The sequence below is a fragment of the Epinephelus lanceolatus genome, chromosome 19 (genome assembly GCF_041903045.1).
Source record: "Epinephelus lanceolatus isolate andai-2023 chromosome 19, ASM4190304v1, whole genome shotgun sequence".
NCBI classification, from domain to species: Eukaryota; Metazoa; Chordata; class Actinopteri; order Perciformes; family Serranidae; genus Epinephelus; species Epinephelus lanceolatus.
The window spans coordinates 13,869,023-13,892,792 of NC_135752.1; the positions used below are offsets into that span (position 1 = coordinate 13,869,023).

At 41.3% G+C, this 23,770-nt stretch overlaps 2 protein-coding genes across 5 annotated transcripts in view; one reads left to right on the forward strand and one right to left on the reverse strand.

The window, feature by feature from the left end:
• The window catches only part of loxhd1a (lipoxygenase homology PLAT domains 1a), a 37,907-nt gene extending 35,391 nt beyond the window's left edge, over positions 1 to 2,516 (forward strand). Inside the window, exons 38-41 of the mRNA XM_078161945.1 lie at positions 34 to 204; positions 1,103 to 1,232; positions 1,511 to 1,666; positions 1,780 to 2,516. Coding sequence (XP_078018071.1) covers positions 34 to 204; positions 1,103 to 1,232; positions 1,511 to 1,666; positions 1,780 to 2,260 — 938 coding nt within the window. The 3' untranslated portion in view covers positions 2,261 to 2,516. The remainder of the gene's footprint in view (positions 1 to 33; positions 205 to 1,102; positions 1,233 to 1,510; positions 1,667 to 1,779) is intronic.
• Positions 2,517 to 3,939: 1,423 nt separating this feature from the next.
• Positions 3,940 to 21,924, reverse strand: ark2ca (arkadia (RNF111) C-terminal like ring finger ubiquitin ligase 2Ca). Of its 4 annotated transcripts, XM_078161888.1 has the most exons (10): positions 21,733 to 21,870; positions 20,520 to 20,715; positions 19,110 to 19,197; positions 12,747 to 13,047; positions 12,530 to 12,655; positions 12,256 to 12,385; positions 11,484 to 11,588; positions 10,540 to 10,635; positions 10,307 to 10,407; positions 3,940 to 9,206 (listed from the first exon to the last, which is right to left on the reverse strand). In XM_078161888.1, exons 3-10 carry the CDS (start codon positions 19,129 to 19,131, stop codon positions 9,089 to 9,091), a joined length of 999 nt encoding a protein of 332 aa, XP_078018014.1. In that variant the 5' UTR covers positions 19,132 to 19,197; positions 20,520 to 20,715; positions 21,733 to 21,870; the 3' UTR covers positions 3,940 to 9,088. The 4 variants fall into 4 exon arrangements, with proteins under 4 accessions (XP_078018014.1, XP_033502117.1, XP_033502115.1 ...); XM_033646226.2 differs by having other exon boundaries at positions 19,110 to 20,715; XM_033646224.2 differs by lacking the exons at positions 19,110 to 19,197; positions 20,520 to 20,715 and having other exon boundaries at positions 10,540 to 10,632; positions 21,733 to 21,924.
• Between the last annotated feature and the right edge of the window lie 1,846 nt (positions 21,925 to 23,770).

Here is a 23,770-nt window from a genome sequence, read left to right on the forward strand (position 1 = left end):
CTTGTCTTTGCTTCCTGATCACATTACACCCAGGTCCTGCTCCAGGATGGCACTTGGAGTATATTGATGTAAAGGATGAGATCATGGACAAAACATTTCGTTTCCCCTGTGACCGCTGGCTTGCCAAGAATGATGACGATGGACAGATTATGAGAGAACTGGCGTGCGCTAACAACGACTACTTGGACCTCAACGAGAAGACGAGTAAGGCCAGCACAAAGGACACATTTTAAAGTCCTTGAGATTTCAGTTCTGGTTGATTTGATGACAACTATGGCTACCGTGGTAACAGCAAGTGCAGTTTAAGGGTATGGTCACATATGAGCGAATGCAGGCAAGTGACCATTGCCTGCTGGGGCGATATTTGTGCTAAATGTGGGGGCTACTGGATGTGAAGGTTGTCTTTGGAAGCTAGCTTGCTAGTAAATACAGTGAATTATGATGTTATTGGTACGATTTCCATTTTCCCGCCATACTACGAGCCAGGCAACATCTCTCATATGGTTTGTATCTTTCATGGCCAATATCATACGTTGTCAGCTGGTTAGACATGTCAACAAGCGTGGTCAACCATATCACTTCTTTGCTGTTGGTTGAGGTTGCTACTTCATCGGTCAAAGTTCACCAAAGTTGAACTCCATGCAATGCGAAGACACAAATTTTGCTTTGCCATTGGAGGCGAAGGTTTTATTCTTGCACTGAATGGAAGTGAACGGCGGCGAATATTCCCAAGTGTTCATTTTGCTCACGTGTGACTGTACCCTAAAACTACAGGTCCCAGAATTCTGGAGTCCAGCAAACTCTCATGACTAGCTACTACAGTATATGTCTGTTTTTATAGTGCAGCCAAACAATAATAACTACTATGTAGAGAGATAAATACAGAATGTAAATACTGTATAACGTAAATGGCTGTTGAAGAAAAGATGCAGACCATTAATTGTCAAATATAGTCAAAAATGGGGTTTGATTTCATGAAAATCTTAGGGATTACAACTTTGAATTATCCCATATGTTACTGTGCTAAGGACTAGGTTGTGTATTATGTTGTTGCAGGACTGTTTATTTTTCACTTTAACTGTCCCTGTTTTCTCTCTGTAAGAATACGAAATTTGTATCACAACTGGAAACACCGAAACCAAAGAAAATGCCTGGATTATACTTGAGGGGAGGAAGGGCCGATCAAAAGAATTTGTAATGGAGAACTCCTCAAAGAAAAAGAGGTTCTTGCGGTAGGTACTCGGTGCAAGATTAACTTAATGAGCTGCAACTTGTTTACATGAAAAAGCTTCAAGAAATGTGCTTTCTCTCCCTCTAATTCTGCCTTTACACTTATTATGATAATCCCACCAGCACCAAGCACTCGAGCTCAGACCAGTGCTGCAATCCACTATGATGACATTACACCATCCAGAACAAATTAGCAGTGACATGAATTTAAAGTGTGTGGGTCAATTTAAGGGAACAGCTACTCGCTCTAACATCCGTATTTATTTTTCTTTCTTTACAGGGGAAATGTTGACAGGTTTGACTTTTCATCGAAGAACCTGGGGGACATCGCTGGTATCTGTCTCGGCCACACACCCAAGGATGGAAAGAAAGTAAAGGGGGAGGTTTACTGGCACGTGGAGGAGGTCGTTGTCACTGAAAGGGAACTGGGAAATAAGTAAGACATCTGTTACTGCTCAGTAACCCACATCTACATCCAAAAGTCATTCATTCTACTTGTACCATTTCTTGGTAAAAAAAAATAATTTTGTTCCATCTCATCACCTCCAGGTACATCTTCACTTGCAATGCCCTCATCCCTCTCTCTCCAAAGAGAGATGAGTTCTTGAACTTTGAGTGCGCGAAAGCCATTGAGAGCTTCGCCAGTAAAGCTCGAAGCCTGGTTCCCGTCAAATATGAGATCATCGTCATCACAGGCGATGAGAAGGGAGCGGGTACAGATGCCAATGTTTTTATCACAATCTATGGCTCCAATGGAGACTCTGGCCAGCGGCAGCTGCGGCAGAAGTTTCGGAACCTTTTCGAACGTGAGCAGACGGACCGTTTCCTGCTGGAAATGCTGGACATGGGAGAGCTACAGAAGGTTCGGGTGCAGCATGACAACTCCGGTCTGAGCCCCGGCTGGCTGCTGGATCGCGTGGAAGTCACTAACACAGCTAATGGTGTCACCACCATCTTCCTCTGTGGGAAGTGGCTGGACACTAAGAGGGCTGATGGGCAGATCGCCAGGGTCCTTTACCCGAAGTACTAGATAAACTATTTATTTATACAAACTCACGTTGTAGAGAGATCTCCCCTGATGTTTAAAAGTAATGACCAAAGATATTCTGCTCTGGCAAGTTTTATATCTCAGGAAGTGAGACTGATTTTTACATTCAAAGTTTTATATTATTATTATATTATAGTTAGATGTTTAATGCTACCTGGAAATATAGCCTGCAATGAAATACTGTGACAACATCTTTTTGGTCAGGAAACTGAATGTGCCATTCTTTTTAAGTTTCGTATGTCAGGGATGGTTTGTTAAGTTGTTTTGTTATAATTTAGTTATTTTAAAATATTAAACTCTTTTACAGTACTCAGTAATTTTGTTTTCCTTGTTCATACAAGCAAAATCCAAACCTACAGAAGTTTATTTTAAAGCTGCATGAATACTGTCCTAAGCCCCTCCCACCAGAACGACTGGACATATGCATGTGCTTCATACAGTAACCCAGTGTTTTTCATACAGTGATTTAATAAATCTTACTTAATTGCAGAGTTGCACACAGTGCATTCAGTCAGCTGCTCTTTGCCCCGCTCTTTCTCTATTAATCAGACCACAAATGAGACAAGAATTAGCAGGTTAACATTAGCCACCACACCGTCCCTTCGCCTCGCTCCACGCCACTGCGGACTGCTTCCCTGGGAGGAGACTGCAGCAGCTCAGGAGATGGACCTGCAGTTGGTGGCTGTAGCACCTCGAAATAAGTCATCAGAACACCCCAACAATGGTTGCCATTGTGGGCTGGTAGCCAGCAACAGCGCCAGGTCTAAGCTGTTAGCTGATTCAGTGGGAGTCAGAGCTGTCCGGTCCCCTGGAACTGGGGTTTGCGCTGGCTGGAGTTAGGTTGCTGTGGCCGCTGACTAGGGGTCCATCTTCAGACCAGCTCTTGTCTCAGTGAGGTGGTCTGTAGTGGCAGGGCATGAGACAGGGGTAACACTGTGATTTGAAGGTTCTAGCTAACGTTAACTTCATAAATGTGAACTTGAAGCAGCTGCAATTAGCCTTTTGCTTTGGCTAGCAGAAGGCCAAACTATTAGAAGCATTTTCTCAACATTTCTTTAGCGATATTGCAATAAGGGTTGTTTTGTTTATTGTCAGACCCTATAACTCTCTTTTTGATAAGTCCGTTTTCCTTTTTGGGCTTTGCAGTGTAGGCAATTGTTGCCAATGCTGAAACAGCAACTTCCTCTGCACGGTTCTCTGCCATTGAGCCAGGCTTTCACCAAAGGGATGTGCATGTGTCTGCACTTGCAAAAAAAGTCAATACACACACCCTCTCTCTCAAATGACCTGTGATTAGCCTCCTGTCATGGGCTAGATTTTCTAAAGCCTGAAAACAGAGTCAAAAGAAGGTGCAAAAACTTGTTTTATTTCAGGCCTCTTGAGTTACAATTTGTTCAGTTTATGATAGCATTTTTGCCCAACAAAGCCAAAATGATACTGCCCACCCCAGCTTCAACAACGATCTAAAGACTATTGGTGATATAGAATGGGTCACTCATAGTGACAAAGACCATGAAAATGGCTGCGTTTTTACTTTTTTCTTGTTTTACCTAACAACAGCTTCTTACATGTCATGGATTCAAATTATAACCATGTGTTTTCATCTGGAGGAAAGCTGAGGCCATATCATACCAGAATATAGAAGACACAAAAACAGGCACTTGTCGATTTTATCCAATTTATTACAAAAAGAGCACATACAAAAGGATAATATACAAGCCATGAAATAAAATTAAAATTAAAAAAAACAAAACAGAACAGTTTGGGTTTAGCAATGCAACTTTTGAAATCATTATCATTATTATTAGTATTAATAATAAATAAAGTACAAAATTCCACCACATGTGAATCTAACATTTACCCATAATATGCTCATCCATTTCTTCATTAACACACTCATCACCATTAATGCACTATTGCTTTAATATTAATGATAAATAGTTCTATTTTCAGATAAAATATCCTATATTGAAAAACATTGCGCAGTCACAGCTAAACAGCAGAATTTCATACGAGGATGGCGGCAGCCCTTTCACTGGCACTTTTTGGGATATTTTCTCTTCAGTTTTGTTTTTCAGTTTCAAACAGCGACAAAATTAATATTTTTTTTCCTGTTATATTCTTTGTATATATTTTCACCATATACTATTAAACCATTGAGACTATATTGAAACCTGAGAAAACATGCATTTTTAGAAAAGGTTGTGCTTTAAAATCCTTGCCTTCCTTTACGACTGTGAAAGGAAACAGAGGATAGATTCTGAGAGGAGAGATGGACGGTAAAATAAAAAAACAAATGAAGAGTTGGAAATAGAAGATAAAATTAAAGAAGGATTACTGAAGTTGTTGTAAAGCCCACAGTGAAACATGCCTCTTTATAGTCAGAACTATTTCCACAATCTGTATCGTTCCAGTTCTACAAACGAAAAGCTAGTCTGGACAGTTTGATTTCAATTTTGAGTATAATGGCTTTTGCAGACATCTGTCAAATGCTGTCTTCACAACTCACTCTTTAATTAATTGTGCAACCAATAAGGCATGGTGGCTTCATGGACTGATTGTTATTAATGGTTTCAGTAACATGGAAATATCTCCTAACACTTAAAGCGAGGCACTTGTTATGTCTACAAACTGAAGAGAAACACCAGAGAAAATGGAAATTAAAAGATACAAAGAGTTAAAGCGAAGGAACATGCTTCACAGATGATCGTTTTTAAGACCCATAGTGCATTGTGAGAAGCAGAGCATACAAAATAAAAGCCAGAGTCCTTAGTGTTCATATTAAATTATCTAAACTAACTTTTTTGCCAGTGAGAGGGTTCCCATATTTTAACAAGTGAGTGCAAAACAAAAAAAAATCACTTCATTGCAGTTTGTCCACTACATAACAGCATGGGGGATCAGAGAAATTGCATTGAATGGAATGTAACCAAGATCCACAGCACCACATGAGAGAGAGAAAGAGAGAGACAGAGACTAAGGCCCAATCCCATTTCTTATTTTTACCCATACACCTTATTTTCAAGAGCCCCTTGGCCCCTCGGAACAGAGTCACAAGGGGTAATGGTTGAAATCTTCCCCTATCATAATGGGAAAACCATTAAAGACCCTGATAGGCCGTCAGCATCATCATTGATGGCAGTTAAGTAAACAGATGTGACTATGGCAATAACGGTTTTATTACAATGACCTTTGTCATTTATCAAATGAAGACAGAAAAGCATGGAAGCTTGCAATTAGCTCACAACTTCAGTTTCATGCTATCAATTATTTAAAGAAGTAATCGAATAGAAAATAACACTGCTTCATTACCAGGCCACAAGCAGAGCCCTGTAGGCTAACGTTAGCAACCCTTGCTCTTATTCTGCCAGCCAGCATTAATACAGGAGGAACAGTAACAAGTGCAGGAACCTCACTGCTGGAGTTTAGTTAAATTTATGGTGTCATATGCTATCAAAGGGGGGGATGGGACATGGAAATATGTCAGAATGCAAGACTGTCATGTACAAATCAGCAATAACAACGTAACATTAGCTAGCTAGCTAGTCAGCTACCGAGACATCAGCGTACTACTAACGACTTATTTTATGCTTGTTATACAGAAAAGGACCATAATACATCAAAGCAACATTAAACTAAGATAATACAATAGTTACTGTCACTTTCAAATCTTCATTAACGAAGAAAATATATGTGTGAGTTTGTTTGGTTGCTCATACAGCCATTTTGCCAATGATTTGTAATATCGCAGATTGGAGTGTGCTTCTGAAAAACCTCCATTTGGAGGACCATGTAGCCCTTAGGGCCCCGACACACCAAACTGACAGTCCACTGTTGGGCAACATCTGGCCGTCGGTGGGCATCTGCCCCCTTGTGTTTGCGGTGTGCCCCACACTGTTGGCACTAGTCAGCCCTTGTTGGTTTCTTTTTCAGCCGATTCAGAATGTTGACTCTGTGTCAGAGACAGCGAAGACCATCAGTTTATAAAATCACTCTGATTGGCAGTTAGACTCAGTGCACAAGAAGAGTTTAACAGAAGTGAGGAAAGTAAACAAATTACTTAAGTCAAGAGGGTGTGAGATCAAACCTAACTTTTTAAGTAAGGTAAGATAATTTTTTAGCCATTGAGCTCTTTAGCAGAAACAATTCGTAATTGTTTGTGTTATTTTTCACTGGTGCATTGTAAATATAATTTGTTCTTTCGACATGGGGTAGTGTCTCTAATGTGCTAACTGGCTAATTAGCATCTTGAATCTCTCCTGTTGGTCTTTCGGGTTCCCTTTTTGAATGATGAATACAGACTACCGACGTCAGTCTAGTGTGTCTGGGCCTTTTACACTTTACCCTATCCCTCTATCTCAACAAGAAACAGGACACCCTACCCCTTTACGTGACCGAGCAAAATGGAGGAGTAGAGCTAAGTGGTCGGGGCAAGAGGTGTATTGGGATTGAGCCTGAAAGAGAAAGAGAAAGACAGAGAGCGGGCTCAGTAGCTCAGCCTTGGACAGTAAACATCGCACAGCCAGCTTGTGGAGATCAAACAGCAGGGCTCTTTTTTTCATAGACTTTAGTGTTCCAAAAAGTACAACTGCATGCAAAGCATTCCCATTTAAAACAATGCAAAAATGAGGTAATAGTTTTTTTCATAGCATTTTTGTGTTATTTCTAAATAAATAAATTATGATTCAGTCACCCCCCTCCCACCCCCTCCCAAAAAAAACTATATAAAATTAAATACATACCAACAATATCTACAGTTAGTAATAAATTATGATTGTTAAATACTTAAGGCATCTCAACTGACAACACCCTGTGTAAACTATGAAAACTTCATCACGGATGACTCCACTACAGGAGGAGGCAGTGTCGACACTGGCAGTGCACAAGACAGGGAGAAAGTAATCCGAGTTAATTGATCCTCAACCCACGAGGCTTAAAGAGTCTCTGGACTTATCCTTTTCTATCACAGTGCGTAGGACAGAGAGGGTCCTAAAGGCATCCTGTTGAACAGAAATGACACAAAGGGTAAAAAAGAAAATAAAGAAGTGAAAACCAGTCAGAGCAAGTGTTAACAGCCTGAATGTTTTCCTGCTGTTGTGTCGTCTCATGTCTGTGTGCACTGCGAGAGGGAGGCTGCCTCCGTCTCACCACGTTCTACATGTTCTAGCAATACAGCATAGCAACCAGCATAGCAACCACGAGGGGAGGTCTGTCACACGAATACACAAGATCAATACGCAAGCTCCTTTCTCTGCTGAAACACTGCATGAATCTATACCTATATATAAACCAACGCAAATGCAATACCAAGGAAAAAACCTTTTGTTGCTATAACTATCATCACATGTGCTTGTTCTTTAGGCAATAAGGTAAACATCAAGAAGAGGATCCCATCGTTGCCACCAAAGGGGACAGGATGAACACACGCTACAAGTCAGGGGAGCAGCCACTGACACTTTTTTTTGTTTGTTTGTTGTGTTGAGAAGATAGTCACAGCTCAGATTAACTAAGTCATGCAAAGCCATCTCTGTACCTTTTAATATTGAAGAAACGCTACCGGAGCTAACAGCCCAAGTTGACGATGAAACATGCAAGTTTAGTACACACTGTTCTGCCACTGGCCCTGCGCCAGATGAAGATACAGGTACGAGGGCAGCTAAGTCTTCCTCCCACCTCACTCTGCAGTGCATGATAGTTTCCTTTTATCATCCCTATTTTTTTTTGGCTTCATGTTGTATAAGCGCTCCAGTGGCCATGCTGTTAACCTACAGCGATTTAACGACTAGTTGTTGCCTCGAACCCTTGAAACACACTCACATTTGCACTCTTTGAACATCCACACATTTGTTAGACACATTCTTGAAGTCACACACAGCAGGGCAGAGCACACACACACATGTGAACCTGCGCATCAGGTTCAAGCTACACCGTGACAAAAATGCATTTTGGTAAAAAACACTTTCTACCTATTTTTTTTTTATAGATTTTAAAACACACAACAACTCAGTCACTGGGCTCGGTTTTCCCACGGCAGTGAAAGAGACCTACTCACACAACACCATCTCACATGACACCAACCCAAGGTAAATGTACAACTGTATTGCAAAATGTCAAAGCTGCATGATAGAATTAAAACACTCAGCTAGCTGGTGCTTGTGCGCCCAAGGAAGCAACAGCGCACCAGATATCACTTGTTGGTTACTGCTACTCTACTACGACCACAAATGATCTTTAGGTAAACATGGCATCAGAGCATTTGTTAAGCTTTCTTGTGTGGCAGAATATTCACTTTGATTGAAGTGTGTTTGTAAAGAGAGAAATATATATATTTATATATATAGAAAGAGAGAAAGAGAGAGAAGAAGAGAGAGAAAGTAGCCAGCTCAGTGTGGGGTTATGTGTTTTCCACTGTCAGGACATTAAGTCATGGCTTTGAGGACATGCTACACAGCCCGGGGCTACCTACAGTACAACACCACAACAGCAACAACACCCCACTTACGACCAGCAAGCTACAAGTAAACCCTGTGTACATGAGTATGTGTGTGTGTCTGCGTGTCTTTTGCCTCCAGAGGGATGTGCTTCTATATAAAGAGAGTCCTCTGCGGCCTCTCGTGCAGTTAGTTATCCTGGCTTGGCTCAGTAAAGCGTGAGTCAGAAGGGTGGTGATGTCACATGAAGTCTGGAGACATTTGGCAAAGCACCCAACAGGGGGGAGGAGGAGGAGGAGGGCCGGCAAGCCGGGGTGGAAGAAAGCAGGAACCACACAAGGGTGATTGACAAGGAGGGGAGAGGGGTGCTGAAATCTCATCAACTGTCAGGGTTCAGCTGTGTTTCGATGTCAACCCGACAGATCGGACACTTCCTGCTGGTGGCCAGCCACTGGTCCACGCAGCCCTGGTGGAAGAGGTGCATGCAGGGCAATCTCCTGGAGGACAGAGAGACAGAGAGACACAGGGTCAATGTTGATTCACACTGACTCTCCCTGTGCAATAGAGTTATGTGCTTGCAAAGAACTTCTGAAACCAGCAGGGAGTTAATTTTGTTCATTCAGGCACGTAGAGGCGACTTCTGTTGAGTCATCAATCCTGCACGCCTCTCAGACAGCTGAGACTCCACACGCTGTAAACTGACCCTCTTTCCTCATCCCAGGGCACTGGGGATTTCACACCACAGCTTGGTCTGAAATGCGCGTGTTGGTGCACATGCTCATGTCACTGATTTAAGAACTAGTTCAACATTTTTGGAAAATACGCTTACTTGCCTTGTTAAATGAGAAGATCAATACCACTCTCACATCTGTTTGTTAAATATGAACCTAGAGCCAGCACCCAGTTAGCTTAGCTTAGCATAAAACTGAAAACAGGTGGAAAGAGCTACCCTGGCTCCGTCAGACTATTACAAAATCCACCTACTAATTGTGTAACCTATATGGGTGTAATGATACAGATCTGGTTTGATATTTATGGATTCAATGATCAATATTATCAGTGCAAAGTGAAAACATTGATCCATATCATCATCTTTAAGATATGCCTTGATTTTGAGGATTGGCTGTGAGTTAATGGTTCTTGATATATTTAGCATTTCCTGTTAACAGTAGATGTTCACTGGGTCGAGATCTTATTTACAAGTTATTAAAGGAGCAGTCTTACATTTTTGGAAAATATGTCAGGCCACCATTTAGTGAAGCATTAGATGAGAAAGTAAATATCACTCTCATGTCCTGCTGAATATAAACTACAGCCAGCAGCCAGTTAGCTTAGCTTAGCTTAGCACAAAGTCTGGAAACCGGAGGAAACAGCTAGCCCAGCTCTGTCCACAGGTAACACAGTCAGCCTACCTTTAAAGCTCAGTAATTAACATTCAGTCACTTACTTTATCAATCTTCTCCTCTATGTCTATGCCAGCAAGCAAATAGCGTATTTCCCAAAATGTCAAACTTTTATTTTCAGCTTATTTCCTTTTCAGAGAAGTGGATTTTTTGTGGTAAAACCAGAATTCTAGGGGCTACTAATCATTTCTGACCTGACGTCCTCTCCGTCTTCCAGCATTGACAAACAGATGGTACATTTCTCATCCACATCTGTTTCCTCCTCCTCCCCAATCTTCAGCTGCAGGGGCTTTCTCTGTTCGCAGGTCAGATTACACAGAGGTAAAAAGGTAGGGTCAGAAAAGTGATTGTAAAAAATGGGAGTATATCCAACAGTGCATGTCTCTGTATGTTAATAACATCCAGTAATTTTTGTTATCTGTCCTACCTTCTTGTATTTATGTGGAAAGGTGAATCTCTCTATGGTTGTCTGAACAGCTCCTCTGCTGACACTCCCCAGCCGGTCCTCCAGTTGCAACAGCTCCTGAGGAGAAGTCCACATAAGTTAAGAATATAAAACTTGAACAGCTACTAAATGGACTAAATGGTGTTGTAAAACCAGGGTGTTCAAGGTCAACAGTGAACTGAAAAGATAATCCACAGACCTAGGTGTGAGCAGTTACATGTAGGAACTATTTTCTCTTTACTGCACTACATCCACAACTGCATGAATGCGCAGAAGGAAGCGTGCATCTACTACTAGCTCACCTAGCACCACTGAGCTAGCTAACGTTACAGCTCAGACAAGGAGGGCGCCATTAATGTTTGCAACTTGCACTGTCACTAGCATGAGCCTCTTGTCCATGAGTAGATGCACACTTCCTTCTGCGCTGTGATATGTTTGGCAACTGTAGTTTGGTAAAGAGAAAATAGTTCTCACATGCTCACAACAAGGTCTGTGGATTATCTTGAGTACCCGGGTCATGATTTCTGGAAAGAGACATTGCTGTTGAGTTTTTCAAATGTAATTTTTGGAGCTTTGAGCACCTCCAGCCGAGTGCCATCTAGTTCCATTATAATTGAAAGAAGGCAGACATCTCAACAGCCGATATCTCCAACACTCAGCAACTCAAACCAAAACAATCTAGATGGATAAGAAACACTACAGGTAAGAGGAAAAATATGTATTTTTGATTTTGGTGTTGGCAGTCCCTTTAACGTGCACTTTTTTGCAGCATCTATCACTCCACAACAAGTGAGCCTAAAGGAGATCATGGGATATGATCAAAAGCACCAGAACAGGCACTAAATGGAATTTGAGGTGAGATTATCTGAGGCTCTAACAGACGGATGGGTAGAAAGTCTATGAACTTGATTTGGAGAAAGATTTACCTCATAACTTTCTCGCACAGCGGTGGCATGCCTTGAAGGATTCAGACTTTGCAGTGCCAACAGGTGCAGCTGTGGGTACGGGTAGTTTCTGATTTCATGCACAACCTAACAAAAGAGAACTCTTTGTCATATTACAGCAATATAAGAGTAGTCGAACACAGTTTTTCTCCATTGTTTTGATGCATCTTTGGAAATACAAGACATTTTTGAGAATACTGACAGGTAATACAAACCAAAAAAAACAAAACTGTGATTTTCTTTTCAAAACAGCAAGAGGCGAGACCAGAAGTGCATCAGATCGATGCAGGATGTCTACAGGTATCAGACACTTAAATTTAAGGCTTTTTAAGACTTTTTCAAGATCATTTTTAACCAAATTTTAAGGCTGCCTTTGGACAAATCATATTTTTCTTATAGTATAAAGGTAAATAGTATATGTAGTACCATGCAGAGCTACGTTTTATGTAAGATTATGGTTATTAGAGTGAGGTGGGATAGTAAAACATAGTGCAAGCGTAAAATAAGGTTTAGCGGTTTGAAGATTTGTAACATCAGAAATCTGGACTTTAACGCAGAAGAGCTTGACACATTTTGACAAAAAATTAAAAGATGGCTAGATGGATTTAGATTAGATCAAATGTTTGTTGCATTTGAGACTTTTGAATTTAAGACATTTTAAGGACCTGCAGACACCTTAATTTAAAGGTCAAGATATATTTAAAAATGATGATAAGTAAATTTGCATTACAAAATAGCAGGGTGACCGACATACCACTTGTGCAGAGGATGTGTTCCTGGGGAAGTGGTGCATTCGAGGGGAGGCCAGGTAATGCTGATAGTGCTGCGGAAGCTGCTGGAGCTGGTACTGGTGGTGAGGGAGGCCAGCATCAACGCTGAGATCCCTGCGGGCAGGCAGACAAGAGACTAAATCAACATCATCACCCATGCTAGGCAATGTGACACACAGACAGATGGGCGTAAAGATGAAAGGACGGTATCATTTCACGACTCTACAGGACTCTCGTTAATCTCCGACAGCGACTCACCAGTCGGTGCCTTCGGCCAGGTACCGCTGCTGCTGTGTCATTGGCTGAGGAACATGGAGGGGAGGGGAGTACTCATAGCCTGAGCGCAGTCGGTGAGGGTTCAGGGGTATACGGTCCTGGGTTCTTCTGCAGAAGGACGAAGATGAGATTTTAAAAATGTTTGACAAGGTTTATTAGTTTGTGTGTATCTGTATTTGCATGCAGGTAGCAATTATACCTGGAGTGCGGGAGAATCCTGCGGTGCTGCGCTTCAAGAAGCTGCTGCTGGATGAGGTATTGCTGGTGTAAGGCCTGAGGTAGGAATGGAGGACCCGGCACATCCTGGAACTGAGGGGGTGCAGGCAGGGCAGTGAGGGGCGGGTGGTGTGCCGGGGGCAGGTGGGTGGCCAAGCCGGTCTGAGGCGGCTGGCTGGCATGTCCTAGAGGGAACTCTGCTGAGATGGGCGCTTGGGGTGCGCCCAGGTGAAAGTGTCGGCAGGAGGTAGCATGGCTGTGTTGATGCCTGGTGAAGTGTGCTCCTATGGAGAGGAAATGCAAGCGATCAGGGCTAAGCCTCATCATCCAAACAGGCACCACAGAGAGACCCAGACAAACCAATGGAGAGTACATACTGACGCACATAATTGCAGAAACAAGCACTTTTTGGCTTTCTCACACACACAAACACATTTAACAACCAATCACACAGAGACAATTAGAAAATAGGAGAGACTTGACACAGGAAGAGACAAGACAAGACAGACAAAACAGCAGATGGAGGACACAGACATTGAGACCCCCTGTGGAGCACCATCTAAACCCACACACAGATTGCACCCGATGGCCTGCCTCTCCACTTGCCACAGTGCAGCCAGCAGGAAGGATGGATCTTCACTAACAGCCTGGTGTGTTTCCAAGAAGATCTACAGCACTGAGGGATGTCTGCGGTCCGCTGCTAGTCAATTTAAAAGATTCAGGCTCTGTATTATGTCTGCCATTCCATGGAACAAATACTCAACTGTAGATTTCTCATTAAAACCCTGCACAGCAACTGAGGTGGGCTCAAAAGATTATCTGCCTCCATTTCTACCTTCCCCCACCCATCCTATCAGAGATGGAGGAGGCATGAGATTGTGTGGTAGTCCCACTGAATCACCTCGGTATCAGGTTACACAAAACAATCAATACAAATTACTCTGAGCTCGGAGAGAGGAGGGCCGGGAGGAGGGTGAGGTGGGAACAAACAATTACTTCTTCAGCTGCCCATTACGGCTTTCTAGCCTTCTGGAACAGGAAGCAGACAGCGGGGTCCGGAGAATGGACTGTGCACTGTGTATAATTAAGTAACGGAGTATTGCGCATTTGCATGGTTGGAAGACATAATTGTCTCATCTACTGCTCTGTCAGTGGTTTCAAGCTGAGTCAGGCAGATTAAAACCTGATAAACAGTGATATGGAGTGACAAAGTAAGTCTAATAGGAAGAGGAGATGATTTGGATGGTAGTTAATGGTTTGTGATATATTTAGCAATTGCTGACAAATCTAATTAACACTATATGGTTCACTGAGCTGAGATCTAATTTACAAATTTTCAAGTCTGCAACATTTTATGTGAACACAAAATCCCACAATATACTTTCAATGGATGACGTTTTAATATATTTATTAATCTAAAGGAATAGTACAACATTTTGGGAATGTGCTTGTTTGCTTTCTCTCTCTGAAGCTCATTTCCCACTGCACAAATAACCCATTAACACCTGCTAACATCTGTTTTTTGTATTTAACTGGAAAGACTGAAAACAGCAGCCCTCTGGGATAAATGACTCTGTAATAGTCATGGGTATGTATCAGCTCCAGCTGGAGATGCTAACTTCTCCCCTTTTTCTGGAGCGATACACAAAATACTGTCCGTCTCCATCCAAATAGCGCATTGTTTAAAATAGTCTGCACTGAGTTGAGATTTCAACGTAGTCTCATTCCCAACTTCTCCAATACCAACGCTTGGTCAGTGGCTCTTGGTGTCAGACACTGATGCACTGAGACACCCTTCAGGGGCAGAAAGACACGCACTGGGCAGCAGCATTTTTTGACACTGGGCATCAACAGTTATATAAAGAGCAAGAAGGTTTGCATAGGGCTAGTAGGAGGTGAGGTGAATGGGTCAAACAAACTCCGGACTTTCACTCAGGAGACCACTGTTTGTTCATTGTGTGAAACCGAAAATCAAGTTATTCTAACATAGTGTGTTCGCACATATATATATATATTTATACACATATATGTACCATAATATGCTATACTATGCTATTTGACGTATATATGATGTATGTCATGTTATACTAAATTATGTTTGAAACAAACCCACATATTTATAAGTCAAACTACGATGTTTTATTCTGAATTTAACCACATGCTTTTGTTGCTTAACTTAAGGAAGTAAAATTTAAAACTGAACTTTTGTACCTACGTTCTAGGTTAATGTTGAAAAGAGATGGTATGCATTCAACGAGCAGAAAACAGTATGTTTCCTGTGAAAACTGAAGTTTATTTTGAAAAGAGACGACGGATTTAACAAGGGTAAATTAACATGTCACCCGAAATGTCCAGAGCTAACGCAAGAGAGAAGGACAGCAATACCACTCTCTAATCTATTTTACCAGCTAAGCTAACTGGCTGCCGGGTGTAGACAGCAGCTGGTTAGCTTAACTTAGCATAAAGATTGGAAACACCCCTTGATTATAGAGTATGCCGACCAGCACATTTAAAGCTTATTATTTAACGTGTTTTATTTGTTTGTTTAACATGTAAAACCAAAGTGTCAAAACAATAATCTGTCATTTCACAGACATTCTGTGGCAGACAATTTCTTGGCTTTGAGCAGTTACCAGCAGGGACTCCAAGAAGTTACTGGTCCAAGCCAGGAAGTAGTCTGGGTAGTTTTTTTGTATGTAATTAAAAAAGAAAAGCAAAGCTGTAACTTTGTGATGGAGAACCATGCTGGCTGTTTCTAGTCTTTGTGCTAAGCTTCACTGTGAAATGTGAGAGTAGTATTAATTGTCTCATCACACTCTCCACTAGAAGCCAAATTTCCCAAAATGTCAAACTATTCCTCAATTATTGCTAAAATGACATACATGCATGGCTGCTGTTTCGCTTCGTTGTGTATGGCCTCGGGACATGGGAAGCCAGTGAACCTTGAGAGCCATGAGCAATCTGAAAACAACATTTGGCTGAGGAAGTAGAGCAGAAATGGCAGACCGCTGGTTTGGATTGGTTAAAGGCTGTGCATCACTTTTGTATGAAGCCTGTGACCCGGCATGACTGGACTCGATGTGAAGCTCAGAGTAAATATAAAATTGTCTTTCCCAGCATGAATCCCTGACATTAATATTTGACGTATTGCAGTAACAGCCCTGATGTTGTTATTGTTACGTCTCTGCTTCGACTTTGACTCGCAGACATAAAATGCCTGATTGGTGCAGAACAGACCCCCACCCATCCACACACGCATAAAGCACACACGCTCATACACTCCCATCCACCTCTTTTCACCCCTGAGCTGCTGCACAGGCAGCCCCTCCCCCACGGTGTGGCTGCGGCATGGTGTCCCTGCGTGAGTGACAGCCCGTAAGCCCTGCCCAGCCGCGACTGCAGCAGTCTGACATCGAACCTGTCTCTCTCTCCCTCTCTCCAACCCCTCCTGCTTCCATCACTGCAGCTTTACAATCACACCTCCCCTCTAACATAATCCTGTCTCAATGCTGGTGTGGTGGTCTTCTGTCATGTGACGCTGAGAGTCTTGTGTATGCAGTTTTTCATTGAAGCCCATCATCACCACACCTGCTGATATCAGTGATTGGCACGCTCACACTCAGAATGAGGGACTAATGAGTGAAATCAGATTGTTTGTTTCACAGCTGGAGTGAAAGTCTGCATACAACCGGTTCCACATGACACATGCTTGCACACAACATACTGACCTTGATGCTACACACGAGTCAAACAAGGACAGGTTGGGCACGGGGTGGAAGACAAAGCATCTGATATTAATGTGGTCTTTACCAGTGCAGCTACTGTCAAAGAACTTGTGCATTAAAGCTGTTGAGTTATTTAAAGGTCTGTTGCTGGAGTCGCTGGAGAAAGTTGCCATGCGCATATGGCTGGGTCTCAGACACACCTTGTGTCAGCACATAAATAACTCTGACTATTTCAGACACTGTGAACAGATGTAAGGCTCAAGTGGTTGGAACATGACAGAAAGAAGTCCCAGACTCTGAAACTATTTAAATGACTGAGTTTATATTTCAAATGTGCAATGTAATACTCGCAATTAATGACATCGTTGCCTGCGCTGTGTTGTGACCAGTTTACCCACTTTTAAAGTTAAAGAGTGAGAGCAACTCTTAAACCAAGACCACATTTAAACACAGGAAAAATAAGGATTTAAAAAGCTAATTATTTTCTAGATCCAATAGAAACATCCAGAACTTTTGTTATAAAAGTGTCTTGCTATTATTCATTTACAAAAGGCCTTCAATTCAACAATATTACTGACTTCCTGCAATAAATATTCAGAAGCCTTGTCTTCATTTGTGCTGTTATCACGAGCAACAAAGGCACGACTGTATAACTGTAGAAATTTATTTTTAAAACCGTGAGTGGCGACGTGTTCTTTCTGTGATTTTATGTGTATAACTGTGTCAAGGTCTGTTCTACTAATAATGAGAAGAGGACTTTATTAAAGAGGCCAGTATTTTCACAACATTACATACAAAGATAAAACACTTTAAAGATGACATAGTTGCCATTTGGTGATTGAGCCAAATTGTTTTCTAATTATGCTTCATATTTGGAGACTGTTAATGAGAGAGATTTAGATGAGAAGATGGATACCACTCTTATATCTGTCAGGTTATTTCTCCTTGTTAAATTAATAGAAAAATGATGGTGGGTTATGTGCCAGACTATTTCTTGAGGACTATTTCACAGCCAATAAATAGTTTGTCACATAACCCCTCTGTACAACTGATAATTTACTTTTTTTAAAGAACTAAACCATAGACTGTAAAATGAAGATGGGCGACATGACAGCTCCCCAAAATATGGTGGATAAAGACAACTGATACAGTGTTGATGGCTGGGCTCTGTTCATTTGTATGAAAGTTGCTCAGTGGCGCATGAAGCCAAAAAGTTCGACTTCCCAGATGTGAAATTATCCAGATCTTCTGCATCATTGGGCCCACAGAGCAAGTGCACAACAGACTTTCACAAGCCAAGCTGCTAACATCATGTTAAGCCCTCTGTTAACTTGAATGGGGATCAAAGTATTTAACCATGCGGCTCTTCTAGACTTTCAAGGTGTTATTGAACCAAATGGATCAAACTCCGATAGAGGAAGAGTCATTTCGCAGGGGTTGTGGCATTCAAAAAAAAAAAAGTAGGCTACCCGCTGATTTACAGATGTCTCTTTCACAATTAAGTCTATGGGAGACAGTCTTTTTGGGCCCAAGTGCATCCCAGACAATGTAATGCCACTGTTTGGTTGCTATGAATTGCCTTTAAAGCCCAGTGCGCATCTTGGGGGTCTGCCCAAAAGTGAAGTCAAAACATCTTGACTGGTGGCTGGCTGTAGGTCATAAAACCTGCCCTGTTAGCGGATGGGACATGGGCCAAACTAAAAATGACAGCACGCATCAAATTAAGTTTTACCAAAAGATGGTCTCTGTCTTTTTAGGTAGTTCTTATCACACTAATGTATTTTCAACTGTTCACTTTTCTGGTAAGTTTGGTCTATAAAAAGAGGATGTGAAGTCACGACTGACCGAATGGCTGACCGAATCTGTGTGCTTGCGATTGGTTGGACGACGAGAACTCGACACCCCAGAGATCGCAACTGCGCAAGACTCGAGCTCCAAGATGGCAGTGCCCATATCTGGAATATTTTGACTTCATTATTGTACAGTGGGAGAAAGTGGAGATGTGTTGTCCATCTTTATAGACAGTTATTGCAATAAACAAACAAAATACTGTAAATTAGTAAATTAGTGAGCTTTAGAGGTGCTGGTAGGTGGATTTAGTTACCGTTTGACAGAGCTGGTCTTGCTGTTTCTTCCTGTTTCCTATCTTTGTGCTAAGCTAAGCTATCCTGCTACCCTAAGACATGAGAGGTGTCGATCTACTCAACTAATTCTCTGCTTGTGAGAGAATAAGAGTATTTCCCAAAATGTTGAATTTTTCCTTTAATAAAACAACTAAGCAATCTACTGAAGTATGTAATCCAGTACTTAAGGGATGAGGAGAGATATCAAAGGTCTTTGTGTTAAAATACCAAGCAGTCAATAGCTCGAGGCAGAGTTGGATGATATCATGATATCTACCATGAGACCATCCATTTACAATAGTGTTTATACCCTTGTGTACAGTTTCATATCTTTGGGTGTATCAGGCCATTTTAGGCAATGCTGCAAATCAAGTTCTTTATGGATTTTTATATGATTTTTGCTGGATTAGCCAAAGACGTACATTGTAGTTGTTGATTTTTAAAAGAAAATTGAGTGTCACCATATATATTTTCATCAAAATACAAAATAATGTATACCTAGACAGAGAATTGTATCCATTTCGCCCAAAGTTGTTTCAATGTTAACTCATCACCAATGAACACCAATGAGTGAATGTGAGGGAGGCTGTGTTTTGTTGGATAAGGAGTGAATGACAGCATGTAACATTAAAAATCAATGCCGGTGTGTTTCAGTATAAACATGCTTCTTTTTTTTTCATATGGATAGAAAATTTGGTTGCCCCTACTCCAAAGTAAGCAGAGCAGCAACTTGAAGAAACTCTGTCAAAGACAGCTGAGAAATGAGAGCACATTAAGAGTGAGGGGACCGTCTCAGTGACAGCACAGTGTGGAGGGAGGAGGGGAGGACCACATGGAAATCAGCAAAAAGCACACTGAAGGTTAGAAAGAAAACTACAGTCTTTATTGGAAAATATTAGTTATGTGTGGCACTGTGTGATAATAGTAATAATAAGAGTAATATATCCTACATAACCATAATAATACCATGCAAATAAAGACCAAAGGCAAGGCCCGACCATGCTCTCTGTAGGGTTAACAGAACAGAAGCAGCATCCAATGAGTAGATGTGTATGCTTACAGCACATTTCAGTATAGCAGGGACATCTCTACACAAAGTTTACATTGGAATCTGCTGTTCAATGTGGAAAAACAAAAGTATAAAATGACCATGCATTAGGATCTAATACAAGAACATAAGGTAGAAAACCACAACCAAAGAATAAAAGACATTTTCATTCTAAAAGGAGTTCTACAGCAGTGCAGGATATACACATCCCTGTAAAATGGATAGCATTCTGGAGGTGTCTGAAGAAAAGACTTGATTGGGGGGGGCTGTGCATGATAGTGGGGGATTTTCAAATGGCAAGATGAGTTAGACCTGAGAGTCTCGCCAATTTATTGTGACTGACAAAATCAATTCAGCTAGCAGGAACAAAGGCTTTCACACATGGATAGGATTATGACCAGCCCTTTGGACGCCACTAGAACAGGTGCAGTGGACCATCAAAAGTGAAAATAGCATCACACAAATGACTTTAGCACTACAGGTATCGGCCAATTGGTGCACGTTAGGATAAAAGGATTATTGGTGGTGATTATTTAGAAAAAGGTGATCATACAAAGGCTTTAATGATTACAAAAGCTGGTACAATGCACCTTTGCAAATAGGGGATGGAGACAAAATTGAAAGAGTTCGATCAAGCCTGGCTGTAATCGAATCGGGGAGGATCAAAATGTATCCACTTTACAGAAATTTACAGCAGAATGTAGTCTATCCACACTGAATGGGAGAATCACAATGACAGTTTGTAGTAAAATCTAATGCTACAATGGGTTATTCACTGAAGAGCAACATGACAGTTTAAATAAAGACAAACTGTTTTCTACAGAAGGTGTTATTCTTTAGTCTGTTACACAGAAGGATACGGTATGAGTGGGAACTCGGTTTTAATGCCAATGTCGTCTTCAGATGGAAAGAGGAAATGAGGAAGAAGGGGTTCACAATACAGCTAGATGCAGAGAACAGGCAGAGGCTACGGCAGACAGCAGCAGATGATCGTTAGCTACACAATGGAGGGGGACAAAGGTCTGAGAAATGCGGAATGTAGAGCCAGCCTCGATACTATGGAACAGGAAAAAAGAACACAAATAAAAGCACAATGAAATCATTGGTGCTACTGCATGTAGTTTTAACAATGCACGTCAAATTATTACTATTATTATTACATAATCAACACAGATAGCCTGCTGCAATGGAGGGTGATTATAGTTATTATGGCCAATTCAGCGAGTGTCATCATTCATATTTATGCTGTTCAGATTTGCACTGCACCTGCAGCGTGATTTCAAGGTTTCATCTGACGCTTTTTGAGGATTTGAGACAAAATGCCACCATTTGATACCATTTTAAATAGCCAGCCATAGCCTCTAATCTGAGCTACGGCCATTACACTACCTGGGAGAAACCTTAATTGAGACTAACCCGGGGTAAAATGAGCTCAGTAAATCAACAGACTCCATGCCAGCTGCACACAAAGGGACAAACATCCCCTTGTCATGTTGTCAGTTGTCAGCTTCAGTTCAGATACATGCTTGGGGGCCAAATTAATGACAAATCCACGCAAAGCTATGGATATTATTAGCTAAAGCTGAGCTGGTAAAATGTGGCTGTGTGAAGCTTCTGGTATTGTTCAGTAACGTTAGCTTAGCGGTGACTGCACAAAAAAACGCTGCAAACGCACGTAAACAGCGCGCGGTGAGAGATACAGCAGACCGCGCTAGCACAGCTGAGGATGAAAGAAAAGAGGGGCTGCCATTTGACAGCTGCAGTCATTTGATGCGGGTAACAGGCCCTGAAACATCCTAAAACAAACGACAGTTGCTCTCATATCATTTTAAATGTCTTCAGTCACGTTAGCCACGCGCTAGCGGTCTTTAACGGCTAATTTCACGCGACGCTACAGTTAGCAAGATAGCTAAATGTTGTCTAACGTTACGCTCGGCTGTCGCTATTATGCTGGCTCGGGTTTTTGCTAGCAGGTGTCAGCTCTGTTTACATCATTTGAGGACATTTAAAAGAAGGAAAAAGCCGAGAAATTTGTTAGGGTTAGGGTAAGAAAATATATAGAGCTAGTCATACCTCTATTTCTAACTGAGCCGAAGACAGGGAGAACCAGATATCCAACATGTACTAACACCATCCTGGGTCCTTCTTTGTTGTGTGTGTAGCCAGTGAGACAGATGGTCCATGGAAATGATACCCTCTCCAGTCCCGAGCACATTCAAACGGACAGGCTGCGCTGCGAGCACACACAGACCCGAGCAGCCAATCACTGGACCCCTCCGATCAGGACCCTCCAGCTTTGGCACCCTGCTCCACCAATGGGGTGAGCCCCGGGGCGGGGCTGTCTGTGTTTTGGACAGCCTGCCCCTACATGACTGAAGCAAGCAGTCCTCATCATAAGGTAATCTTGGTAGTGCTGGTTTCCTGAGAGACCCTCTAAGATTTTGTCCCAGCTGTTCATTAAGATTTTGGCATGTCTATCACTGAAGTGTTTTTAAAGGGATTAAAATGACATATTAATCTGTAACAAATTATTTAGCAACTTGTTGTTCTACATTTAACCAGCCATCAGTGCCGGAGCTACCACATCTGGTGCCCAAGGCAAGCTTCCCTGGCGACCCCCCCCCCAACCCTCTCAAAAATATATATTTTTTCATTTAAAAAATATTAATGGTTATTGTATTAAATCTAACAAGAACAAGAGCTAATGAGAAATCAACACAAATAAGCAACTTACCGGTAACAAATGCTTATAATAAATAAACAATAAGAGAATACGGTATGTGCAAATTTGCAGATCTCATTATTTTTGTACAGAGCCTCGAATGGCATTTACCATATGTTTGATTTTTTTAATAATTTTTTATATATTGTTTTTGAATGTCAAAACTATATATACATACATTTTTTATTTATTTATTTTTACATGCATGGGTGGCTGCTTACGTCCCCTATTGGGAGATCCACCACTGCCAACTATAGCACACAGTTACCTTGATTTTTACATAGGCTATATTACAAAACAAATTCATATACTAGTATGGTACATTTATGTTACACAGATGGTTTCAGTTATTGTGGATTATTGTGGATATTTACAGAGATGTGCTGGGATTAACATTGGGTCACCAATCTCATATTTAGCATTAGCATGTGTAAATCAGAAGTAGGGGCCTGCTTTTTAAATGAAGTAACGTAAAAAATAAATATTACCCAATTCAGATACATGCTTGGGGCCAAATAAATGACAAGTTCATGCACAGCTATGGATATTATTAGCTAAAGCTGAGCTAGTAATGTGGCTGTGTGAGGTATTGTTCAGGGGGCCTGCTTTTCAAAGGAATTAAAGTGAAAAACACATATCACCCAATAATCTGAAACACATTATTCAGCAATATTTCCTAATGGTAGTGTTGGTTACTTCTCACTGAGGAATCATAGTTGGGACAGATGACCCACTGGGTCCCAAAAACAGGAGAAATACTTACTTAAGTACTGTTCTTCAGTACAACTTTGAGGTGCTACAATTTATGTTTTTTCATGCTGTCACTCCACTACATTTATTTGCTATACCCACCACTTTGATGTTACATACAAAACATATGATCACTTTATATAATATGATTCACTATGTAAGATTAAAGGCCTTGCATACCATAGGGTTGTTTTAAGCCACACTCAAAGCCACATTTTTGGAGACATTACAAGAAGTTTCTATTCATTCATCAGACTTCATTGTAACTGCATGGAAAAATCCTCACTGGTTTAATTTCCCTTCCCTGAACAGATTGGACACCTGACACTCCTTTTCCAGTCTCAATACATGAGCAAATACTACATAGGATGTAATAAGAATCTGATTTTTTTAATGACAAGAAAAGACATTAGAGTTTTCTTAAGTGAATCTATTGTCACAGCCAGAACCGCTCAGTGAGAAGTAAAACAGCGATCAGGGAAATGTTGCTGAATAATCTGCTACAGATCATTAAATAATATTTAATTCTCATCGTAATTCCTTTGAAAAACAGCCTCTCTCTGTGTTGTATAATTTTTCCTGCGCAGCAGCTATGCTCAAAACTGTCTGTGTCCTGAAAACCTCTCTGCCTTAAGTGTT